This window comes from Homarus americanus, unplaced genomic scaffold, assembly GCF_018991925.1.
Source record: "Homarus americanus isolate GMGI-L3 unplaced genomic scaffold, GMGI_Hamer_2.0 scaffold54443, whole genome shotgun sequence".
In the NCBI taxonomy this organism is placed as follows: Eukaryota; Metazoa; Arthropoda; class Malacostraca; order Decapoda; family Nephropidae; genus Homarus; species Homarus americanus.
In genome coordinates this window covers 5,149,105-5,175,823 of record NW_024750852.1, presented here as the reverse complement: position 1 = coordinate 5,175,823, position 26,719 = coordinate 5,149,105, and the positions used below count along the sequence as shown (strand labels likewise).

At 44.1% G+C, this 26,719-nt stretch overlaps 1 protein-coding gene across 8 annotated transcripts in view; it reads left to right on the top strand.

Annotated features, from left to right (window-relative positions):
- LOC121854378 (kinase D-interacting substrate of 220 kDa B-like) overlaps positions 1–26,719 on the top strand; it is a 160,618-nt gene that overhangs the window by 27,579 nt on the left and 106,320 nt on the right. Inside the window, exon 1 of one of the 8 annotated variants that reach the window (XM_042349019.1) lies at positions 16,799–17,271. The exons of the other annotated variants lie outside the window; for them this stretch is intronic. Coding sequence (XP_042204953.1) covers positions 17,200–17,271 — 72 coding nt within the window. The 5' untranslated portion in view covers positions 16,799–17,199. Of the gene's footprint in view, positions 1–16,798; positions 17,272–26,719 lie in introns of those variants that run through there. 8 annotated transcript variants of the gene reach the window in all.

Genomic DNA, 26,719 nt, shown 5'->3' with positions numbered 1-26,719 from the left:
CTTATTCTGTTTGTAATTTCTTTGTGGATTGAACCATCGGTGCTCTTTTGTTTAATTTATACTTATAATACTTAGTTACTAGTTCTATTGATGCCTGAGAGAAGGTTAAAGATGCATGCTTAGAATCTGCCCCTTTCACATGACAACTCTGCCCCACGGAGAGATGTTGTGCAGGAGCAGCACCCATGATGGCGTGACCTGACCCCTGTATACCTGGTAGTAATGGTCATATTTCACCCAATCATGTGCGGCAGTGGAGGGGTGGCCACACCAGTCCTGCCACACACAATAGCGGTCACTGGCTACACGGGAGGGGAGAGAGGCTGTGCTACTCGCACCTGACCTTTGTACTTAGCATGTTTACGTTAAAGGTCATGTTCTGTATAATGGAGCAATTTGAACTTTCAATGCGAGATGTATTAAGTGATTGCATAGCTGACTTCTTTTTTTTTTAGGAATAAACGTAAGACCTCGGCGGGTCGTACCTAAATAGAATTAAGGAAAACGACCACAGCATAATTACCAACAAAGCCGTCGACCTTGGGAATTGGAGAAGTCTTATTACTTAGCTTACCGACTTCCTTAATGACCGGTGACAAGCTGTACGCCTCCGAGGGGTCGTCTCTACCTTTCAGTCACTCATGTGCGGCGTCCCTCAAGGCACTACAATGGGACAGTTGCGTTTCCTCGTCCTCATTAAAGATGTAAAGACCGTGATTAACCCTTTAAATAACAGAGGTTTCTCTCGGCTGAATAAAAACGTCTGGCGTTAACCAGATTAAAATACCTTAAGTGTGGAGCTGCCCTCTAAAGGGTTAATGATTATGCACCTCTCCTCCAGCCTTGTTCTACAGGTCTGTCTCAATTAGCCCCATCACCTCCATTTTCTGAACGCCACCAAATTCCTTGGTATTATTATATATGCCAAACTGAGCTGGGAAGAACACATCAGTACTGTCGTCACATCCTCCAACTATCACCTACTTAGCCTTCGTCGTCTCAAGACTCTTTGACTTCCTGCATTTGAACCCAATATTATTTACACAACCTTCATGTTACCTGCCTCCCCCTGTCTGGTCCTCCATCCTTAACTGTTGCAAAACAAAGATTTGTTGAGAGATTGTCGGAAAAGGTGTGCTAGAATATCCTTCTTAATTCAGTTATCAAGAGTTCTTCAGTACACTGGTCCTCTACACTCTCTCTAACTATCGCCGTGACCTCAACTGTCAGTTTGGAACATAAGAACATAAGAACATAAGGAGTCTGCAATAGGCCGGTTGGCCTGTGCATGGCAGCTCCTGTCGAGAGTTACTACCACTCTATCATCCATGAATATATCCAGCCTCCTTTTGAAACTTTCCAGCGTTCCAGCACCTACTACAAAGTTGCTAAGCTTGTTCCACTCGTCCACCACCCTGTTTGTAAACCAGTTCCTTCCTATCTCCCTCCTAAACCTAAACTTATCCAACTTAAATCCGTTGTTCCGAGTCCTATCCTGCTCGGATATTATAAGAACTTTATGTATATCCCCTTTATTGATTCCTTTCACCCACTTGAATACTTCTATCATATCTCCCCGCACTCTTCGTCTTTCTAGGGAATGCAAGTTAAGTTTCTTTAACCTATCCTGATATGGAAGGTTTCTAAGTCCCGGAATCATTTTCGTCATTCTTCGCTGCACCGACTCACAAAGTTATTACACCGCCACCTTCTACCATCTGAGATTCCTTCCCAATCATTTGCTGATCAACACCACAAAAGCATCAACCCGTACACACACTCACTCACACATTGTAAATTACGCAATATACCTAAGTATGTTTGGTGTCAGTATTCAGTGGCTCATTTCCTCGCCCTCTCCAGCTGTAGTCACCTCACCATCAGCTTCTCCACTGTGGGTACGAGTTGTCGGGTGGTCTGTCCAAGATTGCTCTCACGTCTTGGGTCTGAACCACCGCTTGTGAATTATTATATTTTAGTGACCCAGTGTCCTTCAGAACGTCTGCTTTGCCTTTTGATGTGTGTATACTCAGTTAGTGAAGAGGGTAGTGTATTTTTACCTCGTAATTTAGAATACAAATCAGTCTAATTCGCAACATAAAACCAACGCCTGGTGATTCGGTCCATCTACACTCTACAGTAACAAGCGAGGGGAAGAAGTCAGACGAACGTTCGCCAGTGTTGCGCTGACGGTTACATTTTTTCTTATTAAGCTAAAATTATTATTTTTTACACGGAAGGAAGATATTATACTTCTCTTCTGCTCACCCCTTCCTTCCCCCTCCCCTGCCTGCCTCATTCTCTCCCTTGTAAGTGAGACAACAAAAGTAACTCCCCCACATCATTTCTACTTCCTAGGTGAGACTCTTCATTTAACCCACACACCCACCGATGAGACGCAGTACTGCCCTCCCCCTACACCCATCTCTGCTCTCTCCAGCCCCCCCTCTGCTACTCCCAGCCACACTATCCCCTCGGGCTGTTGTTTTAATATACTTCGGGTAGGGGAATCTCCCTCATTGGCGGCGACAGATTAAAGACGCATCGCTCTACAGCTACACAGTGGTGGACCCAGGTGGTATGTGGGGGTGAGATGGAACGAAGGGAGGGAGGGGGGCAATCCTTTTGGAGGGGTGAGTGAGGAGGGGGGAGGTGTTGCGGGGAGGCGTTACATAAACATAACATGGATGTGAATTTTTAATAGTGGTAAAGGCGTCGTCTTCAAGGTTTACCGAGTCATCCTCCTGAATGGGGGGGGGGGGGGATGGGAAACCTTTTTTACCTGAGATACTTTTATGGACTTGGAATTCTTAAAGAGTAGAGGCGGTTTTTCCCCCTTTTTTTTAGTCATCCTATTGAAGGGGAATTTGAAGGATCGTCCGAGAAAGAATTTATGATTTGAATTTTGGGTAGAGTTTCCTGAGATTAATTTAGTACCTGTAATCTAAATACTATGTAAGGTGATGAAGCGAGTTTTGGAGTCGTCGAAGGGTAGAGGAGGGGAGTTACAGGGTTTTCCCATGGATAGTGATTATAGTACAGACTGTAGAGAGCTTTTAGGGTGTCATCACCTGGAAATCCCCCAGGTAGAGAGATCAGGTAAGTGCGTCGCAGGTAATTTGTTTCTGATGGCCCGAACTAGAAAGATGTTTTTGTTTTGTTTTTCTGATTGCGGGTCAACTCTTCCGTTCTGTGGTGTAGTGATGGAAGGCGGCGGGTTAGGTTTTTGTGTGGTTATAATTGCGTTTAGCTGCACCTGTTAGTGTAGTTTGGGTTCGAGGAAAATATTTAGTTGTGGATGATGACTGCAGGGTTTAGAAAGGTGTCCAGATATTAGTCATAGTTGTGTTAGTGCCTGGTTTGTCATACGTCCGGCAGTGAGTTCAGAGAGGCAGACATTGGGCTAACTGACACAACCAAACGTATTAGCATTTACTTAGATATAGTTTATGTAAATTAGTTTGAGTTGACTTGAGAGGAAGAAAAAACGTTTGAGGAGAGATGTATTGATTATATTGACTTGATTATTAGAGAGTATAGTAAACTTATATAATATAGAGCTTAGTAGGATAGGTCGTTTTCAGGTAAGTGCTCTGGTCTCACCTGTGTTACCTGTATACCCAAGGCAACTAGTTCCCAGACCCCCCCCCCCCCTTCCCTTTTGTGTTACCTGGATGACCTCAACAGTACCTCGTTCCCTCACCTGCCGATTGTAGTGTGTGTACCCGAGACCCAACCTGTCGTAGCGTGACCAAGTCAGCACTTGCAGTTGTTGTGTGTGTGTGTGTCTGTGTGCGTGCGTGCGTGGCTTCTCTGGAGGTCATCACGCCTCAAGTATACACGACTACACAGGGGTCATCACGATTCCTGTACACAGAGGTCATCATTCGCGTACATACGACTACACAGAGGTCATCACTCATGTACACACGGCTACTCAGGAGTCATCACTCGTGTACACACGACCACGTAGGGGTCATCACTTATGTACACACGACTACACAGGGGCCATCACTCATGTACACACGACCACGCAGGAGTCACCACATGTACACACAACTACACAAAGATCATCACGTTTTATTATGTACACAACTAATTCTAGTTTTGTAATATGTCGTTACCAGACTGTTGTTATCAGTGTGTGGAGTGAACACGCGTTATATAGGTCAAGGTGGCCTAATAAGTTTTTTCTTCTAGTGAGTTTTTAGTATGACGAAATACTGGCAGTCAAATTTATTTTATTTTTGTGAGCAACTGATAGTGCGGGCGATAGATAGGTAAATAGATAGATAAATAGATACCCTTACCTGCATGTCACCCTCACCCGCACGTGTCACCCTCACCCGCACGTGTCACCCTCACCTGCACATGTCACCCTCACCTGCACATGTCACCCTCACCTGGTCTCTCAGTAACATCGTAACTGAGGTAGACTTCCCACATTAGATCATTCATCATCATCAGGTGACCTTCAGCCGTCGCTGGAACAATACAAATTATCGTTCAGGATGTTTGTGGTCTGTGTGTCAACCTGGAAGTCTTTTGTCACATATACTACAGACCGGAAATTGTAGTGTACTGCCTAACTGTCTGTCTGTGTGTGTGGTGTACTTGGTTGTTCATCACACTGGCTCAGCTGTGTCTTACTGCACCATGATGTGATTACGACTCATTCTCTGGATTACACTTAATCACCTATGCTTATTGTGGCGCCAGGTGACTCACAGGTGTTCATATTATTGACCTGTACGTTATTTTATCTTAATCCCCGCAGCTTATGTTGTGCGTAGTACGTCGGAGAGAAGGTAAGGTGTGAAGTGGAGTGGGTGGGACTCTGGCAAAGAAATATATCACATATTGTTCTGCCATGACCTCAATACACAGGAAGAGACGAAGATAATTATTGCCAGAGCACGATGGAGTGTAAATCTGCACGAGGACGGGAGTGCAGGGGCAAGCTGAGAAAATAAACCTATTGACAAAGTGCTGAGAGAAGCCCTGACCTCCGCTCGGCCCCGTCTGCCACCTTCCGTGCCTCATAAAGCTTTTCCCTTGTCCACATTATGACAAAGGCGCCACCAGCGGGGTATGTTGCGTGCGGCCTTCCTCTGCCCTGGCTCCTGCTGCTGCAAGGCGTGAGGGCGTGTGGTAGGGAGTCACGCCCCGTAGCACATCACGCCCACGTCCTGTCCTTCACCGTATACAACTACTGTGACCACCCACTCCTTTACTCACGACCCATCATGACTACCCACACCCACACTCACGACCTGTCCCTCCAAGACCCACCGTGACCACCCACACCTCCGCTTACTGTGACTTCCCACACCCATATTCACGATTTGTCCCTCGCCCACGACCCACTAACACCACGACCCACCTTACCTCCTTACGCTACTTTACTTAGAGCAACTTTGAGTCAGTATTCTCGTTCAAAATAATAATAATATTAATATATCTTCTTCCTTCAACGCTTTTATAAAGAAAGTTTGACAAGAGTGAAAAATATATATACTTGACCTGGTGAAATTACAAATAAGATTATCAAGTAAAAATATCCAGTACCTGACTCAACCAGACATGACCTTAAATGGTGACTTGACTCAATGAGGTCACAGATAAAGTGGATTATCCGTGAAGACATCCAGTACTTGAATCATTCAGACATACACGGTAGCGTCACCCCGTAAAATCGCCAAAAAATTGTTGATCATTTAAATCATTCAGTACCTTACTGTATATTGATCAGCCCGGCAGTGTCCGTATATGGTAACTTGACGTAGTGAAATTATACATGCAATTATTAAGAATGCGGTATAATTCTCACCGTTGGGCTAGTGTCTGTTTATGGCAGCTTCTCCTTGTAAAGTAAAAAAATAAAAACTATTAAATAAAAGCGTCCATTATAATAGTGACCCCGAGAGTGTACACAGATGGGAGGTTGACCCAGTTAAGCCTCACTCGTCCGCCGGGCTGTGGGGTGTGGACTAGCAGTAATGGTCAGACCAGACCTAATACAACCACACAAACCAACAAGGGTACGAACTACAGAGCAGTTCCCAGTTCAAATAGACACAATTTAAGATAATCACTACAGTTGGTGTGCATCAGGACTGAGACCCATTATTATATCTAATTTTCAATTTAATGGTGTTTTGTACGTGTATTTTTGTTTTTATCCTATTTTAATACTTACGTTTATATAATCATAAAGCCGTGACCGAAAGCTGGTGGGATTATTATCAAAGATGCTACCCACTTAGACTAGGCTGTAGTAGTTTGTTACCCGTTCGGTATATTACTTCACGGACACGGTGAGAACATCGGTTGGTGAGAGATACTGTTCAGACAGGGGGAAGTGAAGTAAATTGATCTTTATTTCCATCACTAATGACCAGGACTGTGTTGCGGCCCCCACACGTGAGAGCAGTACACCACTCGGGGCTGTTGTAGAGAGCAAGAAACTGTACGGGAGTAAAATATGATGAAGGCCGAAAAGGGAATCCAAGTGTGTTATTGACGGTGTCTTATTATAATGATCACGTGTGTAGTAGTGACCGCCTCTGAGGGAGTGGTGCTGTTGCCTGGTGCACCTTCCTCACGGCGGACCATCGCTGCCTGGTGGTGATCACAGTCTTCCCGGGGCCTCGTAGATCCTTCAAGAGATTGTTCCTTTATTTATAGTCACGAGGGGCAACGTTTTGAAGTGATTCTCCACTAAGATTTGTACTTGTTTTTTAATCCCCGGCTTTTCAAAACGTGGGGATATTGTGATGTTAGTTTGTTTGTTTGTTATTTCTCAAGCAATTATTCACTGACGCTAACTTAATATCCTGAAGAGTTAACAATTTGTACAAGTTTCTGAGGACAAACAGTAATGCTCGGGTAAGTGAGGTTAACCCAACTTTTTGAACTAATGAAGGGAATTTCCTTGTGTTTGGTCAGCTCAGTTATCCTCACGACGCGTCTTTAAGAGTCTTCATATCAGAGTTGGGATCACGTAATGATTAACCCCAGCTTAAGATTAACCACCCTAACGCTAATCTAACATGACATAACATAACTTCACCCCCGGGTAGCGTTGGGTATTTAATTATCAGGTGAAATAAACTGGGTACTGATTTTCACGTGATCTCACAATTCCTCTACATCTACATAAACAAAGCCAGGTGTTTGTCTGTCTGTCCACTATACACAGCTGCAGCTTTGAATCTACAGAGCTGAAATTTGGCATGGGGAGGTGTGTGTGTGTGTGTGTGTGTGTGTGTGTGTGTGTGTGCAGTATTCGTCTACCTTCTGGCGGCTTTTTGTGGATGTTGTCAGACCACGTAAAACTATGCGGGGTTCTTCAATTCTTTATATTTATTGAATTCTACTCCCTTTATATGTACGATACGTCACATCCGCTACAACCTCTCCTACGTCACACTCATCTACGTCACACTCGCCTACGTCACTCCCGTTACACATCTCATCTGACCTTATAAACTGCTGACGTCACACTACCTATGAATTCGCATCCTCTTCCTCGTATTAATTAAGTGATGACGTCACTCCAGTACGAATTCTTCTAGAAGGTTTTTCCTCTTGGCTTAGAACGATGACGTCACACTTTAGGAACTCTCTCTTTCCTTTTTAAATTAGAACATAGATGACGTCACATCATTAAATTCTTCCTCTTATAGACGAACGCTGTTGCTGCCCCCCTCGTCCCCCCCCCCCATAAATCCTCTCACTATTTTTCCTCTTGTTTTCTAGTGCTGACGTCAGACAACCCCAAAGTGACGTCACGACCGACACACATACACTTTCTCCCCTTGATCAAGTTTGCGAAAATCTTTCCTCCAGTGTCAAGTCTCCATGACCAGTGTGTAGCTACGAGGGAGGAGGGGGTGTGTGTTGCAGGAGAGGGTGTAGTTTCTCTGGGTGTGTGTTGCAGGAGAGGGTGTAGTTTCTGGGTGTGTGTTGCAGGAGAGGGTGTAGTTTCTGGGTGTGTGTTGCAGGAGAGGTGTAGTTTCTGGGTGTGTGTTGCAGGAGAGGTGTAGTTTCTGGGTGTGTGTTGCAGGAGAGGGTGAATGAGGAGAGGGTGTAGTTTCTGGGTGTGTTGCAGGAAGGGTGTAGTTTCTGGGTGTGTGTTGCAGGAGAGGGTGTAGTTTCTGCAGGAGCGGGTGTAGTTTCTGTGTGTGTTGCAGGAGAGGGTGTTGCAGAGGGTGTAGTTCTGGGTGTGTGTTGCAGGAGAGGGGTGTAGTTTCTGGGTGTGTGTTGCAGGAGAGGGTGTAGGGTGTGTTGCAGGAGAGTTGCAGTTTCTGGGTGTGTGTTGCAGGAGAGGGTGGTTTCTGGGTGTGTGTTGCAGGAGAGGGTGTAGTTTCTGGGTGTGTGTGCAGGAGGGTGTAGTTTCTGTGTGTTGCAGGAGAGGGTGTAGTTTCTGTGTAAGTGTGTTGCAGGGTGTAGTTTCTGGGTGTGTGTGGGGAGTTTCTGGGTGTGTGTGTTGCAGGAGAGGTGTAGTTTCTGGGTGTGTGTTGCAGGAGGGTGTAGTTTCTGGGTGTGTGTTGCAGGAGAGGTGTAGTTTCTGGGTGTGTGTGTTGCAGGAGGGTGTAGTTTCTGGGTGTGTGTTGCAGGAGAGGGTGTAGTTTCTGGGTGTGTGTTGCAGGAGAGGGTGTAGTTTCTGGGCGTGTGTTGGAGTAGATTCGGTCTAGTACCCAGCCACCCTCACACCACCCCAACACCCACCCCCAACTCTCCCTCACACCCTCCCGTGAAAGAAATGATCTAACCCTTTAAGGACCATTTACCTGTGATGGGGACACTCTTATCATAAAGGACAGCTAATTGGATGATGGCCAGGTATCTCACCTTGAGGAGCACTTACAAGAATATGAAACTTTGCTCTCCATCTTGGCTGACGTGCTTGTCCTCTACGACCCGAGTATCTGTCAGTCTGGGTGCCTGTCTATCTGGGTGTCTGCCTCACTGTCAGTCTGGGTGCCTGTCTATCTGGGTGTCTGCCTTACTGTCAGTCTGGGTGCCTGTCTATCTGGGTGTCTGCCTCACTGTCAGTCTGTGTGCCTGTCTATCTGGGTGTCTGCCTCACTGTCAGTCTGGGTGCCTGTCTATCTGGGTGTCTGCCTCACTGTCAGTCTGGGTGCCTGTCTATCTGGGTGTCTGCCTCACTGTCAGTCTGGGTGCCTGTCTATCTGGGTGTCTGCCTCACTGTCAGTCTGGGTGCCTGTCTATCTGGGTGTCTGCCTTACTGTCAGTCTGGGTGCCTGTCTATCTGGGTGTCTGCTTCACTGTCTGTCTTTAATCATAAATTTGTTTTAACTCAACTTGTACACCTGTTTCCTGAGAGACTTTTACACTACTGAGAACTAATGGATGGGTGCTGTGCCTTTGCCAAGATCAGTTCTTCTCTGATGAGTTCACCCGCCGTGCCCCCCCCCCCACACCTACAGGCCCGGGGTGTATGTCAAGTTCAAGTGACTGGTTTTTAGGGAGGTGTGACGCGGAGGGTGATGGCCCATGACCACTAGGAGGGTGTTCCCTAGACACACTAACGTTGATTCATAGAAGGGAAGACGTCCAGACTTAGAAGAGGAGAGTGGGTGTTAAGAGGAGTGAAGGTTGTGGGGCTGAGGGGAAGACAGGTGGTAGAAGCTTATTTTAAGAGGTGTGGGGGTGGAGGGTCGTGGGGAGGGGCTACTTAATATCCTAAAGCCGGGTATAAAGTGTTGAGGTGGACGGACGATTAGATCATCCTTAGTCGTTCTAGAGTTCAGTCACTTCCAACTATTACGTAACTTTCGCGTCCCGCTCGATCAGCTATCAGATTTTTGACGTCATAACAACTACTTTGAATACTTGTCTTCACTGGAACATTTTTGACGATATAGGAATATTTCTGGCATGACGCGAACTCCTTTCATATTATCAAGCAATACCTATCGACAAAAGAGGCATTATCACACGTCATTCACCTCGTAAGATGGTGACATAGCCGAATGTCTCTGTCAGGTTTTGTTCCACGTGGGTGAGATGCAGTATATTATATCGTGTGTGTGTGTGTGTGTGTGTGTGGTGGAGTGCGTAACATTGCCGCCGAGGAAAGTAATCATAGTTATTGGCTTCTCGCTCACGAACTGTTATTTGTCTGCGAAAGTTTTATCAGCGCTAAATGGACAAGTGTTTACATTGGTTCCACAACATGAATACTCCGCCCTTGAGTCGCCCCCTCCCCGCGAATCTGTGTTTGCTGACCTCTTCCAGCCGCCGCAGACATCAACAACTACCCTGCAAACAAGCGAGTGTAAACATGTTTTATCCCCACACTGTAAATTGTCGGTGTGAAGTGAATATTTGACGACCTCACAGCTTTTGTCTTAAAGGCTTATAAGTAGATTCAATAGAGTACGCTAAATTGTCCTTCATTTTCTGGTTAATTATGTTATGAATTGAGACGTTGTTATTGTGTCTTGTCACTGCTCGTTCAAATGTCAAGTGTAAGAGAGTGAGGGAAGATGAGCGTTATCTCACCGTCTGAAATTTTCCCAGACTCCTTCTTTCATCGTACCTCCTCGAGGGTGATGCTCCCCGTTGTATGTGGGTTGATGACCTGGGGCGCCGTCATACTGGGGGAGGGTGAGTGTGGCTCTTTACCTGGGGCGCCGTCATTGAGTGTGGCTTTTACCTGGGGCGCCGTCATACTGGGGGAGGGTGAGTGTGGCTCTTTACCTGGGGCGCCGTCATACTGGAGGAGGTGATGGTGGCTGTCTACCTGGTGTTTTGGCCTTCAAGGGTGACCATCACTGAGATAAATATTATATGTGGTGTATGTGACCACATGTGGCCCTTGGTCTGGGGTGGACATGATAGTTATGAGATCTGTTGAGTCTGGATGTGGGAGTCGTGGGCTGTCGACCTGTAAGGTGAAGATCACAAACTGATTATCCACCTGGGTGGGGGGCGTCACACTCTGGGAAAATAAAATTATATTAAGTGTGTGTGTGTGTGTGTGTGTGTGTGTTCCTCAAGGGTTGTGCAGGACCTTGTAGGAAAACCTTCCCTGAGAGAGTGTCAAGTATACAGTGTACATTTATCTGAGGGTCAAGTTCTTGGGTCTCGCTCACGCCGAGGGAATTTTACCAGAGGGAATTTCTCATTATTACATAATTACTTTTTTCTGAAGGATTTATGAAATGGGAAACACTATAACTACAATAAGTTTTACATCAGGAAAAAATCATGTTACAGGGCTTTCCTCATATGAGAATCTGAGTGTGTTCTTCCCTTCAGAGAGAAACACTTTAAAACAACGCCGGTGCTGGCAGAAGGCTGGTGAAGGTGCGTCTGGTGAAGAGGAACTGGCGATGCAATACTCGGTCAGCTGGGCGTTGTATCTAGTGTACCTTTCCTCACACTCACTAGTGTCTACCTAACCTAACCGTGTGTGATGATGTTCCCTGAATGTTGTGATGAATGACTCTGGAGCTGAAAGAGGAAGGGGTGAAGGAGGAGGAGGAGAAGGAGAATAAAGAGAAGAAGAATGTGTGTGTGTGTGTGTGTGTGTGTGTGTGTGGAGGCTATGGGGGCCACCTATACGCACACAGGAACACGTACACAGAACTCACGCAATTAACGGCAGCACCCACACCCCCCCTTACCATTGTTTTGTCTCGGCGTGAGTTAGTGTTAATGAGGCGTGTCTCTAATGGTCCAGTTATCACCTCCTCACCTCTGTTACGTTCTCATCCTCCACACTAAATACAGGTCGTGTATTTTCCTCCTTTTATGAGACGTATAATTTTTTTGTTTTTTCTCAAGGTACAGGTAATTAAAACAATGGAAGGTGATAATGATGATGATAAGAGTTAAAGGTGATGATAATTCTGTTTATATAGTGAATGAGAATGGTGAAAATAACATTACTGATGATTATAATGGCAGTGTTGATGATTGTAGTAGTAGTAAAAACAATAATAACAATGCTAATGGATACTCAGTTAATACTACTACTATTACTACTACAAATAATAATAACAATAATAATAATGATGAAAGTGAGGTTAGGTTAGGTTAGCGTTAAAGTGATTAATCGTGTAGTGAAATATGCAACTGGGACAATCTTCAGGTAAATCCTCAAAATTCCCCGGAAACCGCCTGTACTGTAGAAACTCCCTCGTCATAGTGGTCTTGTAGCGAGATCCTGGACAGTGGCGGGAGCTGGTGACAGATGACCAGACAACGTTCTATACTAAGGCCGGATCTTGTAATATGTACTTTATTAAGGGTCATATAAGTACAAATACATATACAGTTACATATATACTGTGAAAGGTCTGATATGTTTCACGTCTCCACAGGCACTCAAAAGGTTCTCAAGGAAATAACGTGGCTGGCATTTCACTCGACCTCCTTCACTCGTCCACAGCGAGATAGACTTTGGATACCCCGGGCTCGAGCCAGTGACCCTTAGGATAAGAGGCGAGAACTGGATCCACTCGACCACCGTTGCCACTTTCGCATATTGTAGAGGGCGTGGGTGTAGTTATATCTGTCAATTGGGTGTTCATGTGTATTTACGTGTATATTTGTGTATACACTTTCACACATATATACATAGATAGCTACAGGAGATTGATAAAATACACACACGTATATGCACACAAGCAAAAATATACACCCATACGTAAAGTGCATCTCTCTCTCTCTCTCTCTCTCTCTCTCTCTCTCTCTCTAAAGCTACGTTCACTATCTCATCATCTTGTCACTATGCTAAACGGTCGAGTCATCTGAGCTGCAGTAAATCCCTTGATTTCACACCCTGGAACACCACCATCACCTGAGTATCGCCTGCTGATTGGCTGAACTGTGCGTCTGTGGTTGAGTATAATGACGATGATTGGCCAAGAATTTAGTGTACATAAAGGAGGAGGATTTATTGCTGTCGTGATTGGTCGGTTTCTCTGTCTGCATCAAGCACAGGCGTTTTTAGCAGCCGGGATTGGTTGAATTGCCTGATGTTGACAGAATCGTGTCCATTAAACTGGTATATGATGATGATAATAATAGTAATGATAATGATGATAATAAAAACACTCCTTTTAATAGTATAAATTACACCAAGGAATAGAAGAAAAAAAAGAAAGATAGAGAAAAGAAGAGTTAAAGCGAAAATGAAAGAAAGAAAAATGAGAATGAAGAAGAAAAAACACTTATACAATTCCTATTCCTATAAGTATCACCATATTATAAGTTAGCATGCTTACGCCCTAGCAAGTGTAGCGAGTAAGTAGGTGATGAAAGTGCTAAACAAATGCGGTAATCTCTGGCGTACTTTCACTGTGGGGGATGGTGGGGTGGTGTGGGGAGGGGAAGAGGGGCTAGTTCTTTTTGTGGGTAAGATAATCTCTCTCTCTCTCTCTCTCTCTGCGCAGTAAACTCTCACACAAGCAACACCGTCGTCCACTTCCCGACAACACCAGAATGATCTCAGGTGAAAACTGTACATACCTGGGTTGGGTTATTTTCTCTCGCTCTGACGTCATGTTTTATTTTGTACCTTAAGGAAATTGTGTATTAGGTGTTATAAGACCTATTACAATAAGGTCAAAAGAAGAACTGATTTGTAGGGCCACTCTATCAGGGGTTCCAAGTTGGGCAATATATTCTGTGTTTGGGACCCGGTGTGTGTGTGTGTGTGTGTGTGTGTGTGTGTGTGTGTGTGTGTGTGTGTGTGTGTGTGTGTGTCTAGATAGTTCAGGAGTAGGAAGCTGTCATGGCACAGATGTTGAACTCATAGCCATGGTATAAACATCTTTATGCACTTAAACATCGGCAGCAACAACAACTAACTGGGTAAAGAAGAACAAAGGCAAGACTTTATCAATAGCTGCGGCCTTGACGGTCTCCTAGATGAACGTGGTCAAGTAGTTCTCAAATAATGACAAGAACTAAAACGATTGACCTCGACCTTCAACGGGGAGAATTTGGCCAAGAACTTGTCGAAACAATCGCAACAACTCGTCATCAGCTTCACTAGGCGCCCAGTTCAGTACAATGTTGCTCCGATTTATTCACCTGGAGGCTGGAGTTATAGATCATGGATTGATAAGATAAATTAACCAGAGGCAGTTTGGTCTTGAGCTTCTTCTCCTCAGGTTCAAAATGATGAAGCATGAACTGAAATTTTTAAGGTTAAACATTTCCTGGTTTTTCTCAGCGCCGCGTCTCTCGGGTGTTAAACAGGTAAATGAATACAGCGTCATACACAAGAACCTGCACCTGACACCGGTCCTCCTGAACCGCTTCACAGAGCGGTTGGTTTTGCGTGGCAGCTGGTCTTCAGTAACACTACGTCGGCGGCGTATACTGCTGCAGCAGATGATCTTGAATAGTGAAAGTAGTTACGGTGTTGTGAACGTTGGGGAAGTTTGCTGGAAGTCAACATCATGAGTTTGTCTCGTGTTTGGTGGAGGTCATATATTCTCTAGCAATTAAGAAATGTTACGCTTTATGCATTACTAATAAGGTGGATCAGAAACCTTTAGTAGTATTAGTAGAGAAGAACCCCGGTGTGTTTGTAGGTTAGAAGTAGTGCAAGTAATATTTACACAACGATAATGGCAACTGCATAAATAAGGGACAGTTGTGTGGTCAGGGAGCCGAGCCAGCTCCAGCAGCCCAAACCTCGGGTGTTCCCCTATTGCCCAGGTTAACTCGTTTATGGAAGATACTTTAGAAAAAACGGTCGTCCACCTCCTGCCGACTGGGACGCTCTCTTGTGTGGGAAATGAACCATCACCAGGATATGTTGTCATTTTTATGGTCCACCAGTGACGGAATATGGCCCACCATTGAGAAGAAAGTGCCCCATCATCTGTACAGAGAGCGCCATATACAGTACCATGAACTATGAATGTCATTGGACCTGCCTGCGGCTTGGACCATTGTCTCACTCAACCTCGGGAATGGGCGGAAAGATTACACGTTAAGATACACTAAATCATCCAGGAGGGGCAGACTGCTGGACGCTGGTGGTGGCGGCTGTGGTGGCGGTGGTGGTGGCTGTGGTGGCGGTGTTGGTCGTGGCGGTGGTGTTGGTGGCGGTGGTGGGAATTAATTTTCGATAGACAGACAAAAACAATTAAGTTCATGTGATTGTATTTATTTGATGGTGATGTTGTCTCTGTATTTGTTATTATATCCACTGAGTGTTTCTTGTGGCGAGAGTTAATGGACAAATTTAATTGGTTTATCTAACACACACACACACACACACACACGCACACACACACACACTAAAAAAATAAGGAAATTGGTGTCATTCCGTCCAGGTACCACAGGTGTTCTTAATTAAGGCGTTCCCCTACATAAGATGAGCGGGACTTACCCCGTAAACGCCTGAGTTGGTTCACCTGGTCAAAAAAAAAAGTGAAGCAATATACCTGAGGAGGATCTGTAGTGGTCTCTCTCTCTCTCTCTCTCTCTCTCTCTCTCTCTCTCTCTCTCTCTCTCTCTCTCTCTCTCTCTCTCTCTCTCTCTCTCTCTCTCTCTCTCTCCTCATTACGATAAAGAGAACAGGTTTATGGGGAGATGTGGTGTCTTGTGGTTCTCAGGTCAAATAAGGTTAAGTCGAAATTCAAGTTTTTATTTAGAATTGTAAGTGTGGGTTGAGTTTAGAGTACAGTACAGGTAGAGTAATTTACATGTAGGTTATGATGGAAGTAGTGTTTTAACTTGAATAGGAATGAGGTGTGTGTGTGTTTGCCTTTACTTGTGTGTTATAAGGATTTCGTAACTCATTATCCTTCTCCTGTCTTCCTCCCTCTTTCATTTTAACGTATTTATACCTCTCTCTCTCTCTCTCTCTCTCTCTCTCTCTCTCTCTCTCTTCTCCTTCCGTTCTTCTTTTTTCTCTCTGTTACTCTATTTTTCCTCCCTCCATGTTGCTGGGTATCCTCGTTATCTCCAGTTTATATTGCAGTGTATATAACCTTTACACAAGTCACATTATTCCCAATTTGTTATAAGACTCTGACATATTTATAATCCTAACTATCAGACTCTATAGGGAACTCAAGGAACCTCTTCTACACACCACACCAAAGATCACATCAGTAATTGGGGGGAAATCGTAAAGGATTGGGTAAGACGAAGACATCGATAAAAGAAATGAAATATGGGCGGATGTGAAGGAGGGCGTGAGGAAACAGACAGTTAAGGTCGTTAAGGAGCGTATATAGTGCATCCCACGACGATAGTGTTTCCGTTTGTTGGGCAGCGTCACTCACACTCACATACTCAAGGTTTCCCTCCTCCCAGCCGGACCCTCTCCTGCCGCGTTCAGTTGACTCAGGTCTTCCTAGTATCAGCGCCTTATACAACCCTGTGTCCCCTCCCCCATTTTTTTCAACTTTGTACGTCCTGTTTCTTTTGATGTAGGTTTCCCCTTTGTTTATTTTCCGTTCCAAGTCCAGTTAGTGACAGATTTTGGACTGGTTTGATATTTTTTTTCCTGGTAGAGTCAAGTTTTTTAATTATATTTATTGTAGGTTGTATATATGACCCGGTAGCCCAGACCCTGCTCCGCCCCCCGAGCTGGCTGGTTGATGTAAGTCTATACGTGGATGGTATGACTACCCGGGTCAGGCTTCAGGTCCTCAGTCGGAAGTTCTGTGGGGTGGCGAGCGGAGGGAAAGTTCTCCCTCTTGAGAATCAGTCTCGCGTGTACCCTCGTATCTCTCAGTCATCACTCTGGCTGGCTGGGTCTCGCTGCCTCATCCTCTCAGGAGTCCTTATTTATCTTTACAAGTATTTATTTTAACTTAAGGATTATACACTTTGAATATTCAGTGATTACGGGTACAGTGCTAACGTGATTACCCTCAAGCACCCCAGCCATCGTTATCCTAGTCACCTCTCAGGACTCAAGTCGTGTTTTGGAAACTTTAATTTATTTTTTGAGAGTTTAATGTGTCGGTAGTCAGCGGTCTTGTGGTGACGGTATAGTGTACTACTGAACGTGACAGCTCCCCAGGACTCAATATATTCCAACTTCTGGATTTAATTTGCGGGAATTACCTCTGAGTATCTGCGTTTTATTGCTGCGTGAGAAAGAGACGATGGCCTTGACTGTGGGACGAGGAGGATGATGTTGCCACTGCTGCGAACTTCGCCTACTGTCACGGTGCTGTATTGAGGATGTTTCACTGTAAACACGCCACCATGTCTCCTATACAGCATCATCTCCCCACCAGGGTTATATACCTCGGGGTAAGTGATGGTCTGATACACACTGCTGGTTTGTTGACAACTTATAGTAGACTCACACGGTGTTCGACTCTGCCATCTTGTTGGAAGTTTATTTTACTTTCCTAATTTGATTTAATTTAACATTTGGTATGGTAATCTAACCTAAACCAATATTTAAATAACCCAACTAAACTTAAACTAACCAAACCTTCCTAACCTAATCTATCCTGAAATATAAAACTGAAATACGACCCCGACTAGAACAACAATGTTTACTACACCCACAACTCAACAAACTTTACGAAGAAGAAATAAAAACCAAACAACATCTTTCACTTAACAAATTATTATTATTTTTTTTTTATATTTACTCCATCAGTTATCTCAAGCACTCAACACTCACCTTGAGATCAGGGCGAGTCATTGGCCTTTAAGGAAATATTAGGGTGACGGAGCAGCAGTTGGAAAGGTCTTAGGAGTTGGAAAAGGTTAGATAGTGTTCCTCCAGGATGCTCTACTGACCCCCTCGACCTTACTGCTGCTGTTGTTGTTATTGTTTGTATAAGAGGGAGGAAGGGATAGTAGGGAGATCAGTGACTTGTCTTTGTTGATTGTCCTTTTTCTTCCTCATTATAAAGGGAGGGCGATGTTATTCTCTCCCTCATTATATAGTGAGGGTGATGTTATTCTCTCCCGCATTATAAAGGGAGGGTAATGCTATTCTCTCCCTCATTATATAGTGAGGGTAATGTTATTCTCTCCCTCATTATAAAGGGAGGCTGATGCTTTTCTCTCCCTCATTAAAAGGGAGGCTGATGTTATCTTCCCTCATCATAAAGGTAAAATAATACTTATACCAGCCTTCATTATACATAAAACACACACACACACACACACACACACACACGTAACGTCCTTCATCACTATACACTCCTGTGAGGTTAAGAATGTTATTATCTCGTGGTATAGCCTCGGGGTGACCTCCTCAGACGTATACCAGCTACTACACACTGTCTACAATAAGTAACCAATTGGTTTTTTGTGTGTCTACCAGCTGTGGGTTTAAGTGTCCATAATAACCTTCATTCCTCAGTACAAAATAGGGTTTAGTGGTATCATGCAATGTGTACCTTTACTTTTTTTTCTATTTTTTGTTGTTGTCAGGTCTCGTGTCTTTCTTACTATCACTGACACCGTTACCACCCTCCAAGGTTACCTGATTCTTAGAGACATTCCCTCCCTCCCTCCCTCCCTCCTCCCCTCCTCCTCCTCTCCTCCCTCCTCCTTGCTGCTCGTGTGTACAAACTGGATGAGTTTTAGGAAAAAATATTGAAGTGATTGAGGTTACTTGACCCAACCCAGCCAACATGACCTCACCTAACCCAGCCAACCTACCCCACTTAATTACACACATAACCACATATACATACCCACAAAAAATAGGCTGTTCTTTTATGTATTTTCCTTGTAAACTAAAGACACCTGTCGTATGGGTTATAGTCTTCACACACATACGAGTATTTTGGATAATTTGATCTGAGGTCTCGATACTAAAGATCAAATTGGACAAAAATGAAAACCAAATCAGAATAAGTATCTTAATTTATTTGGTTTTAGGGGGGGAGGGAGGTCAGGGCGTGAGGAGGGGGCGGGTCAGGGCGTGGTGTGGGGAGGGTCAGGGCGTGGTGGGGGTAGGGGCAGTGTGGTGGGTCAGGGGCGTGGGGGAGGGGGGTCAGGCGTGGTAGGGGAGGGCGGGTCAGGGCGTGGTGGGGGAGGGGCAGGTCAGTGCGTAAATAGGGGGGGAGGGAGATCAATATCACCACAGACACAACATTTATTTATTTTTTTTATTATTTTTTCCCCTAACATGAATTGTACCTTTGGTTATCGTGGTGGGAACGACAACTTCAAGTCTCAGATGGGAAAGTTAACATGTATTTAATCCGTCTCCTCTGATGTGAAAAACTTGGCTGGTATTGGGGACATGACATGGTGGTGAAGTAAGCTCAGGTCAGGTGTGTAGAGGGAAAAAAATATAATTAGTACCTACCTTCCCGGGCCAGTATAAACTATTTGTGTAATATTGGCAAGACTAGTAAAGTGGTTTAGGGTTCATTTTGTTGACAGCTGTGGCGTGTTTTTTTTTTCTTGAGGGGCGGGGAGAGTTGGATGGGAGGAGACAGATTGGCACGGGAGGAGACAGATTGACACGGGAGGGGGAGAGTTTGGTTATGAAAGGGGATGATGGGAAGAGAGTTGATACGTGCGATAAATCGTCTTACGAGTTTGGTAATTGTAAAAGATTTTCCTGAATTTTAACAGATTTTTCTTTAAGGTGTCAGAATGAAACGGATTTTTTTTTACTTTATCTGGTTCACACGTGGAGGGACTAACCTTGCGTCAGTATAATTTTTAAGAGGTTTATCAGATGTGGCACCTATGACAGATTATCTTGACTACGATTGTCATGTACTTGAGTTTGTTGAGATTCAAGGTGACACGTGGCATTACCTTGACAGTTAGTCTAAAACACATACTCTAGATTTTCGTGACACAAACTTAGGTCACACACACACACACACACACACACACACAGTGACACAATTCAAATTAAGTTAAATATCCTTGAAACTTGTTTACATGTTATGATATCTTGTGTGTGTGTGTGTGTGTGTGTGTGTGTGTGTGTGTGTGTGTGTGTGTGTGTGTGTGTGTGTGTGTGTGTGTGCCCCCAACGTCAGCTGTGCCAAGAATTCGACGTAAACTCATAAAACTCTGGGACTAAACACTGTTGATATATCCTTCACGCTGGGTGAATGTTAATGAAGGGAACTTGTTCTCTGGGGCGTGTAGGATGACTCAAGCACTTACTTATTTCTACTTAATATAAAACTTACACGATTACCAATGTATAAAGGTGTAGTTAATTTGGATACTTAGAAGGTAGCTACGTGTTAGGGGTATCTGGCGACACATTGAATAACTTAAGAATATGACGTATGAAACAGGTTTAGAATAACGTCTTGGATTTTTCTTAAAGGATTTTTTTATCTTTATGAAGTGACTGGAGTCTTAATCTTTTCGTGTGGAAATAATAATAGTAATTTGGGTTTTTGTGAGAGCTTTAAAAATTGTGATCTCTCGCTTTTATCTTTTTTTTTTATTTAGTTTTCATCTTCGTTTTTGGTGGCTGTGTCACGCCTGTGAGTCATCTTCTTATTTTCAGTTATCAGTAAAAGAAATTATGATTCAGTTCTGCTTCTGTTGTACCAGACAAAAGCGCACGATCGAATTTCATTATTTTTTTAGCGAAATTGAAGTATCGGTATTCAGTTTGGTAGACGCTATACATCATTTTATACATGTGAAAGTAAGAAATAAACTTTAGAAATATACCGGAGGCTAAGAATGATCAAATCAGAAGAGATAATGATAATACTTATATACCTTTGGCGGCTGTTAGAATACCACACTTTTCATCATACCTCAAATATCACCCGAGTGTCAGCTGGGCTCTTTTGTTGGAGGAGAGAGTAGCGCATTATAGTGTTACTGTCAGGGGAAGTAATTGACCAGTACGATAACATGGCCATGAGATACTGGCAGCGAGCTTCCCATTGGTGTTTACACTCGGACGGCTTGACCTCTTAATATTCTGACACCTGGTACTGTATCATGTAAATCATTCACTTTCTCTTTGACATAATAAATTCACATGAACACCATTGGTATTTCTGACACATTGTATCATTATATTTATCTACAGGCGAGTGAAAGCAATCATTCGTGTTGTTTATGTCGTGAAGGAAGGTAGATAAAGTGAATCTCACGTTAAAACAATACCTCTGATGTTAATTAAGTAGGTATAATGTGGTTCACTACCAGGAGGGTTGTGGTGAAAGTGGTGCCCTGGGCTGAGAGATAATTGAATGGATAGTTAAGTGGTAAAATGGATCAGTAGGTAAGTAGATAATGAGATAGAGAGGTATTTAATAGCTATTGAAGTTTGGTTAATTGGTATAGGTCTCTCAATTTATGTCTGTCTGTCTGTCTGTCTGTGTCTGTCTGTCTGTGTCTGTCTGTCTGTCTGTCTGTCCTACTCAACACCTTGTCTATTTTTTATCGATCAACCAGAATTTTATCAGGATACTCGGTAACGTAACTAAAAGTATATAATCTACCTGTATTATATAATTGGCTCCTTAACCTACATAACCCATATACGTGTACCAGAACTTGCCTGTCGTAATACTTTGCATCTAATTAATTTCTCAAGCAAACCTTCTATAAATGGATGTATTATTGGTGGTGTATTATAAGGTGGTATAATTGACGAAAAAAAATCCCTCTCACGGAAAAAAACATGATCGTTCTGTCAGTGGAGGTAAGAAGCTTATACATGTATGTTAGCGTGTGTACATCTGGTTATTATTGTGAGGCAGGTGACTGTGTGTGTGTGTATGTGGGGGGGGGGTGATTATATTTTTATGTATAATTTTTGGGGTCTATCTGTTTCTTACGTCTTTTTTTTCTTTCTTTCCTACTTCATTTTCTCTCTTCAGTTTCTTTATTTATTTCTTCTTCATTCTCTCTTTTTCTTCTTCATTTCTCCTTCTTTTCTTTACCTTTTTTCTCTTTCTCCGTTATTTTTGTAATTCTTTTAATTTTTTATTTTGATTTTTTCACGTTTTTTTCTTTAATATGATTATCTTAAATCTCCCAGCAACTCTTATCTACTCACGTCTCTAATCTCCCAGCAGCTCTTATCTACTCACATCTCTAATCTCCCAGCAACTCTTATCTACTCACATCTCTAATCTCCCAGCAACTCTTATCTACTCACGTCTCTAATCTCCCAGCTGCTGTCATCTACTCACGTCTCTAATCTCCCAGCAACTCTTATCTACTCACGTCTCTAATCTCCCAGCAACTCTTATCTACTCACGTCTCTAATCTCCCAGCAACTCTTATCTACTCACATCTCTAATCTCCCAGCAACTCTTATCTACTCACGTCTCTAATCTCCCAGCTGCTGTCATCTCCCACAGGCAGTGTCATCGCCCTGTAATCGCTGTGTTAAGAGCCGGGAATTATCGAGTCCTTATTTGTACTTAGTTTCTGTGGGTCACATAAGAGTCACCCTCCTTGTCCAGTGGTCCTTTGGGAAGTGGTCGTTAGCAGGGGACGTCGTTCTCATCTGCCAACTCAAATTATTTACTTTGTCTGTGTGTGTGTGTGTGGGGGGGGTGGGGGTTAAATGGTGTGTGTGGGTTTTTTTTTTTAAGTGTTGGTGTCACGTGTTTGTTTTTTCTTTAAGTGCTTGTGTTTGTGTTTAAGTGTGTGTGTGTGTTTGTTTGTTTGTTTCAAGTGGTACAGCAACTTCTATGTGTTTGTTTTAAGTTATAAGAGTCACACCCGCCTATTTGTGTCTGTTAGAACCACATGTCTGTCTGTCTATCGAAGTAATTGACTCACGGGTATTTTATTGAACACTTAGATCCACACGTATATAGATATATTGCTTTATAATGGCAACACACACACACACACACACACACACACACACACACACACGCACACACACACACGCACACATCTCTCTTGGGTAGGAGTTGTCGGCCGTAAGGAATGAGGCGAGTCCAGCGTTTAATTCTGTGCCTTAGAGGAGATAATTATGTCAGAGGGAATTACTTTTAACAAATTAGTGTTTTAAAGAAGAAGTTTTGAGATTTAGAAATACGCTGTGTAATGAGTCTGTTGAGGAAGAATTGGTACTTAGGTTTGTGGTTGTTAGTGAGGTATGTTGTATTCTACCCCGGGGTGCAAGAGCAGGTTTGTGTGTGTGTGTGTGTGTGTGTGTGTGTGTGTGTGTGTTAATTCCTCCTGGATAGTGTTTGGTCGGTACTATCAACCCACATTCCCGTCATACACCTTTACCTTCAGTGAGGGAGTAAAAGGTATGTGTCCTCGCCTTAACCTTTTAACTCGTGCATATTCTGCCACTTCCTTCTCCTGGCGGCCACTGATTCCACCCCCCCCCCTCCCCCCGTATAGAGGTATGGGATTGCAGTAGGCACCGCACCCTAAACCTGGCACACTGGTTTACCATATTGGGTCCATCAGTGCTCCTGCGCCTCCATGAATATGGTAATGGCAGCCCAGGCCTCCCTGACACCATTATTAGGCCAGGGGGAAAAAGTTGTGACTGGGAAGGACCTCTGTATGGGGTCACTACTGTTGAGACTGTGGTGGCGAGGAGTCCTGACGGTGTGTTGCTTGTGCGAGACCTGCCTGGGGGAGTTGCCTTGCCTTGGGGTTTAAGACATCTTGGAGGAAAACCTCTTGTGGTCGATCTGCCTTCAGGAGTTTTCTTTGTTAGGGGGTAGAGGGTAGGAGACCTTAAAGGAGAGCCTCAACTGGTAGACCTGCCTGGATTACTTTCCTTTGTTGGAGCTGCCTTGCTCACCTAGGTTACCTGTGACAGATCCTGACTCCGTGTCAAGTTCCTCGCTTGGAGACTTGACTTGAGAAGACAACGCCGTTTCAAGGACTCTCGGTTGAAGGACTCGTGGCCTTTAGGAGCTCTATAGTTCCAGGACACATCACCTGCACGAACCATCATCACCTGCACGAACTATCATCACCTGCACGAACCCTCATCACCTGCACGAATCTCTCACGTGCACGAACCATCGACAACTGGAGGGTCGCGTTGCATAATTCAAGCAACACGTCTTAAAAAAAAAGAGGAGAGAGACGCGCTGAGTCACGTGTGGCGGGGAATTCCTCGAGCGGGGTGAAAAGGCTGGCTGGCTAGGGCTGCTACCTAATGACGAGTCCTTGGCATTTGGCGAAGTTCGACGAAGTGTGTGTGGTGTGGGTGTGCGAGATCACGACTCACTGTTGCCCCCGACCCCACCCCGACCCCACCCCGACCCTACCCTGTCCTCCGTTCCTCGTCCTTATCCCCACCTCGTCCTCCTCTCTACCGTTGTCTCTGAACTTTTGTTTTGATCTTCTCCTGGCTATTGCCTTTACATTCCTCTCCTCTCATCTTCCTCCCATCTCCTTTCATCTTCTCTCACCTCCTCTCCCCTCCCAGCTTTTAATATCACTGCCATCTCCTCTCTCGGTGTGTGTCGTTACGTTCCTGTCTCTTACCGTTGTCCATCACATGCTTCTCCTCTCCTATCTCTCCTCCCGTTCATCATCTCTACCACCAAACATCTCCCCCCCCCCTTATCTTTAACTCGCCCATAATGTTTCTTGAATAAAATCTTTAACGTCACGTAAGCCATCTGTTACGTGGTCAAGTGATGGGTGATTTTTTTTTTAAGTCTCACAGAACAAAACTTTTCAGAACGCTTGAAGATTAGGTAGGCAGTCTTATTCCACCTGGTTATTTTACCACCCTTAACGACACTTGAAGGGGTTACGTTAGGTTAGGTTTGGGTTAGGTTAGATTAGGTTAAGTTAGGTTATTGTGTTTAAGCATCAGGTGAAATAACTTTTCTAGAAATAACTTAGCAGATTTTTCTCTGTGCACGATGTGTTTATAAAGGAGAGAGGAGGTCAGCAAAGTTCGTAGGCCAGAGGAGAGCTTTTCCAACCTAACGGATAACATTGTTCGATCGCTGCTGGGTTAACTGTGATGCTTTTGTGTGTCAGCAGTTTATTATTCCTTGACACATTCCTTTATATTTTGTTTGGTTTTTGGTGAAATGGCACGACCTCCAGGCAACGGACCTACTACATAAACACTTCTCGACTGGAAAAACATTGTGAACTCTTTTGATAGTCGAGCTTACATACTTAAACACACACACACACACTCGCTACATCCTTGACCACCGAAGGGTCAAGACGTACCTGGCGCTCCTCTCGGAGCAGCCAGGTCAACTGTTATGTTGGCCCATACTAACTCCCTCCCCTGAACCCTCCTCCCCACCGGAATATCAACAAGTTCTTGCCAGAAGTTACAATTTCATTAAGGAAAGGAATGGAACCAGCGTTAAACAGAGGTGAACAGTGAACAGTGCTTAAGTCAGTGAGAACAACTCAACAGTGACAGTCGTACCCAAGTTAACCTTCACACAGTGAGGTCCCAGGTACCTAGTGATAACGGCCCATGAGACCCAACAACAACCAGCGATGTGCTAATCCGTCTACGATAGGAAGGCCTGGGACCACACCTCACTCATATAACACCATCTGTGAGGGAATTACTACACCACGTCAGGTCCCTCATAACACCATATGTGAGGGAATTACTTCACCACGTCAAGTCCCTCATAACACCATCTGTGAGGGAATTACTACACCACGTCAGGCCCTTCATAACACCATCTGTGAGGGAATTACTACACCACGTCAGGCCCTTCATAACACCATCTGTGAGGGAATTACTACACCACGTCAAGTCCCTCATAACACCATCTGTGAGGGAATTCGTACACCACGTGATGCCCCTCAAAACACCATCTGTGAGGGAGTTACTACACCACGTGAGGCCCCTCATAACACCATCTGTGAGGGAATTACTACACCACGTGAGGCCCCTCATAACACCATCGTTGAGGTAATTACCACACCACGTGAGGTCCCTCATACCACCATCTGTGAGGGAATTACTACACCACGTGGTCCCTCATAACACCATCTGTGAGGGAATTACTACACCACGTGGTCCCTCATAACACCATCTGTGAGGGAATTACTACACCACGTGGTCCCTCATAACACCATCTGAGGGAACTACTACACCACATGAGGTCCCTCCTAACACCATCTGGGAGAGAGTTACTACACTACGTGTTTGCTGTTCAACACCTACATTAATCTGAATGTTCACTGTATGTTCCTTTACCTTTCTCTAATGAAGGCTTTTGTTAAACCACCAATGTATTTAATAAGTCATTTATGTCCAATGTATATTTTCAGCCTTCGGGCTGCAGAACTTTTTCAATAAACCGTTAATTATTATTATTATTATTATTATTATTATTATTATCATCATCATTACACTCTGTACTGCTCGTGGTTAAAATTAAGATGTAAAAATGTTCCTAGTTCATGTTTTTTTTTCGCTGCTGGCGTATGTTGTCTTGCAGGGCTATCAGCTGGGGGTACAGGTGTTGTCCTTGTAGTGGAGCTCTGTGTACCCTGCCCCTAGTCCTCCTCCCTCTCTCCCTATCCCTCCCCGTCCTCCCTATGTATCTCATCTGTCCTATCCATCTCTCTCTTCCCTCTTTATCCCCCTCATCCGAATCTACCCCCCCTTCATCCTCCCTATCTCTCTCCTTTTTCCTTCCTATCCCTCTCCCCCCTCCCTATTTCTTCTTCTTCTTCTTCTTCTGTTTATTATTATTATTATTATTATTATTATTATTATTATTATTATTATTATTATTATTATTATTATTTTTATTTTTATTATTATTATTATTTTTATTTTTATTTTATTTTATTT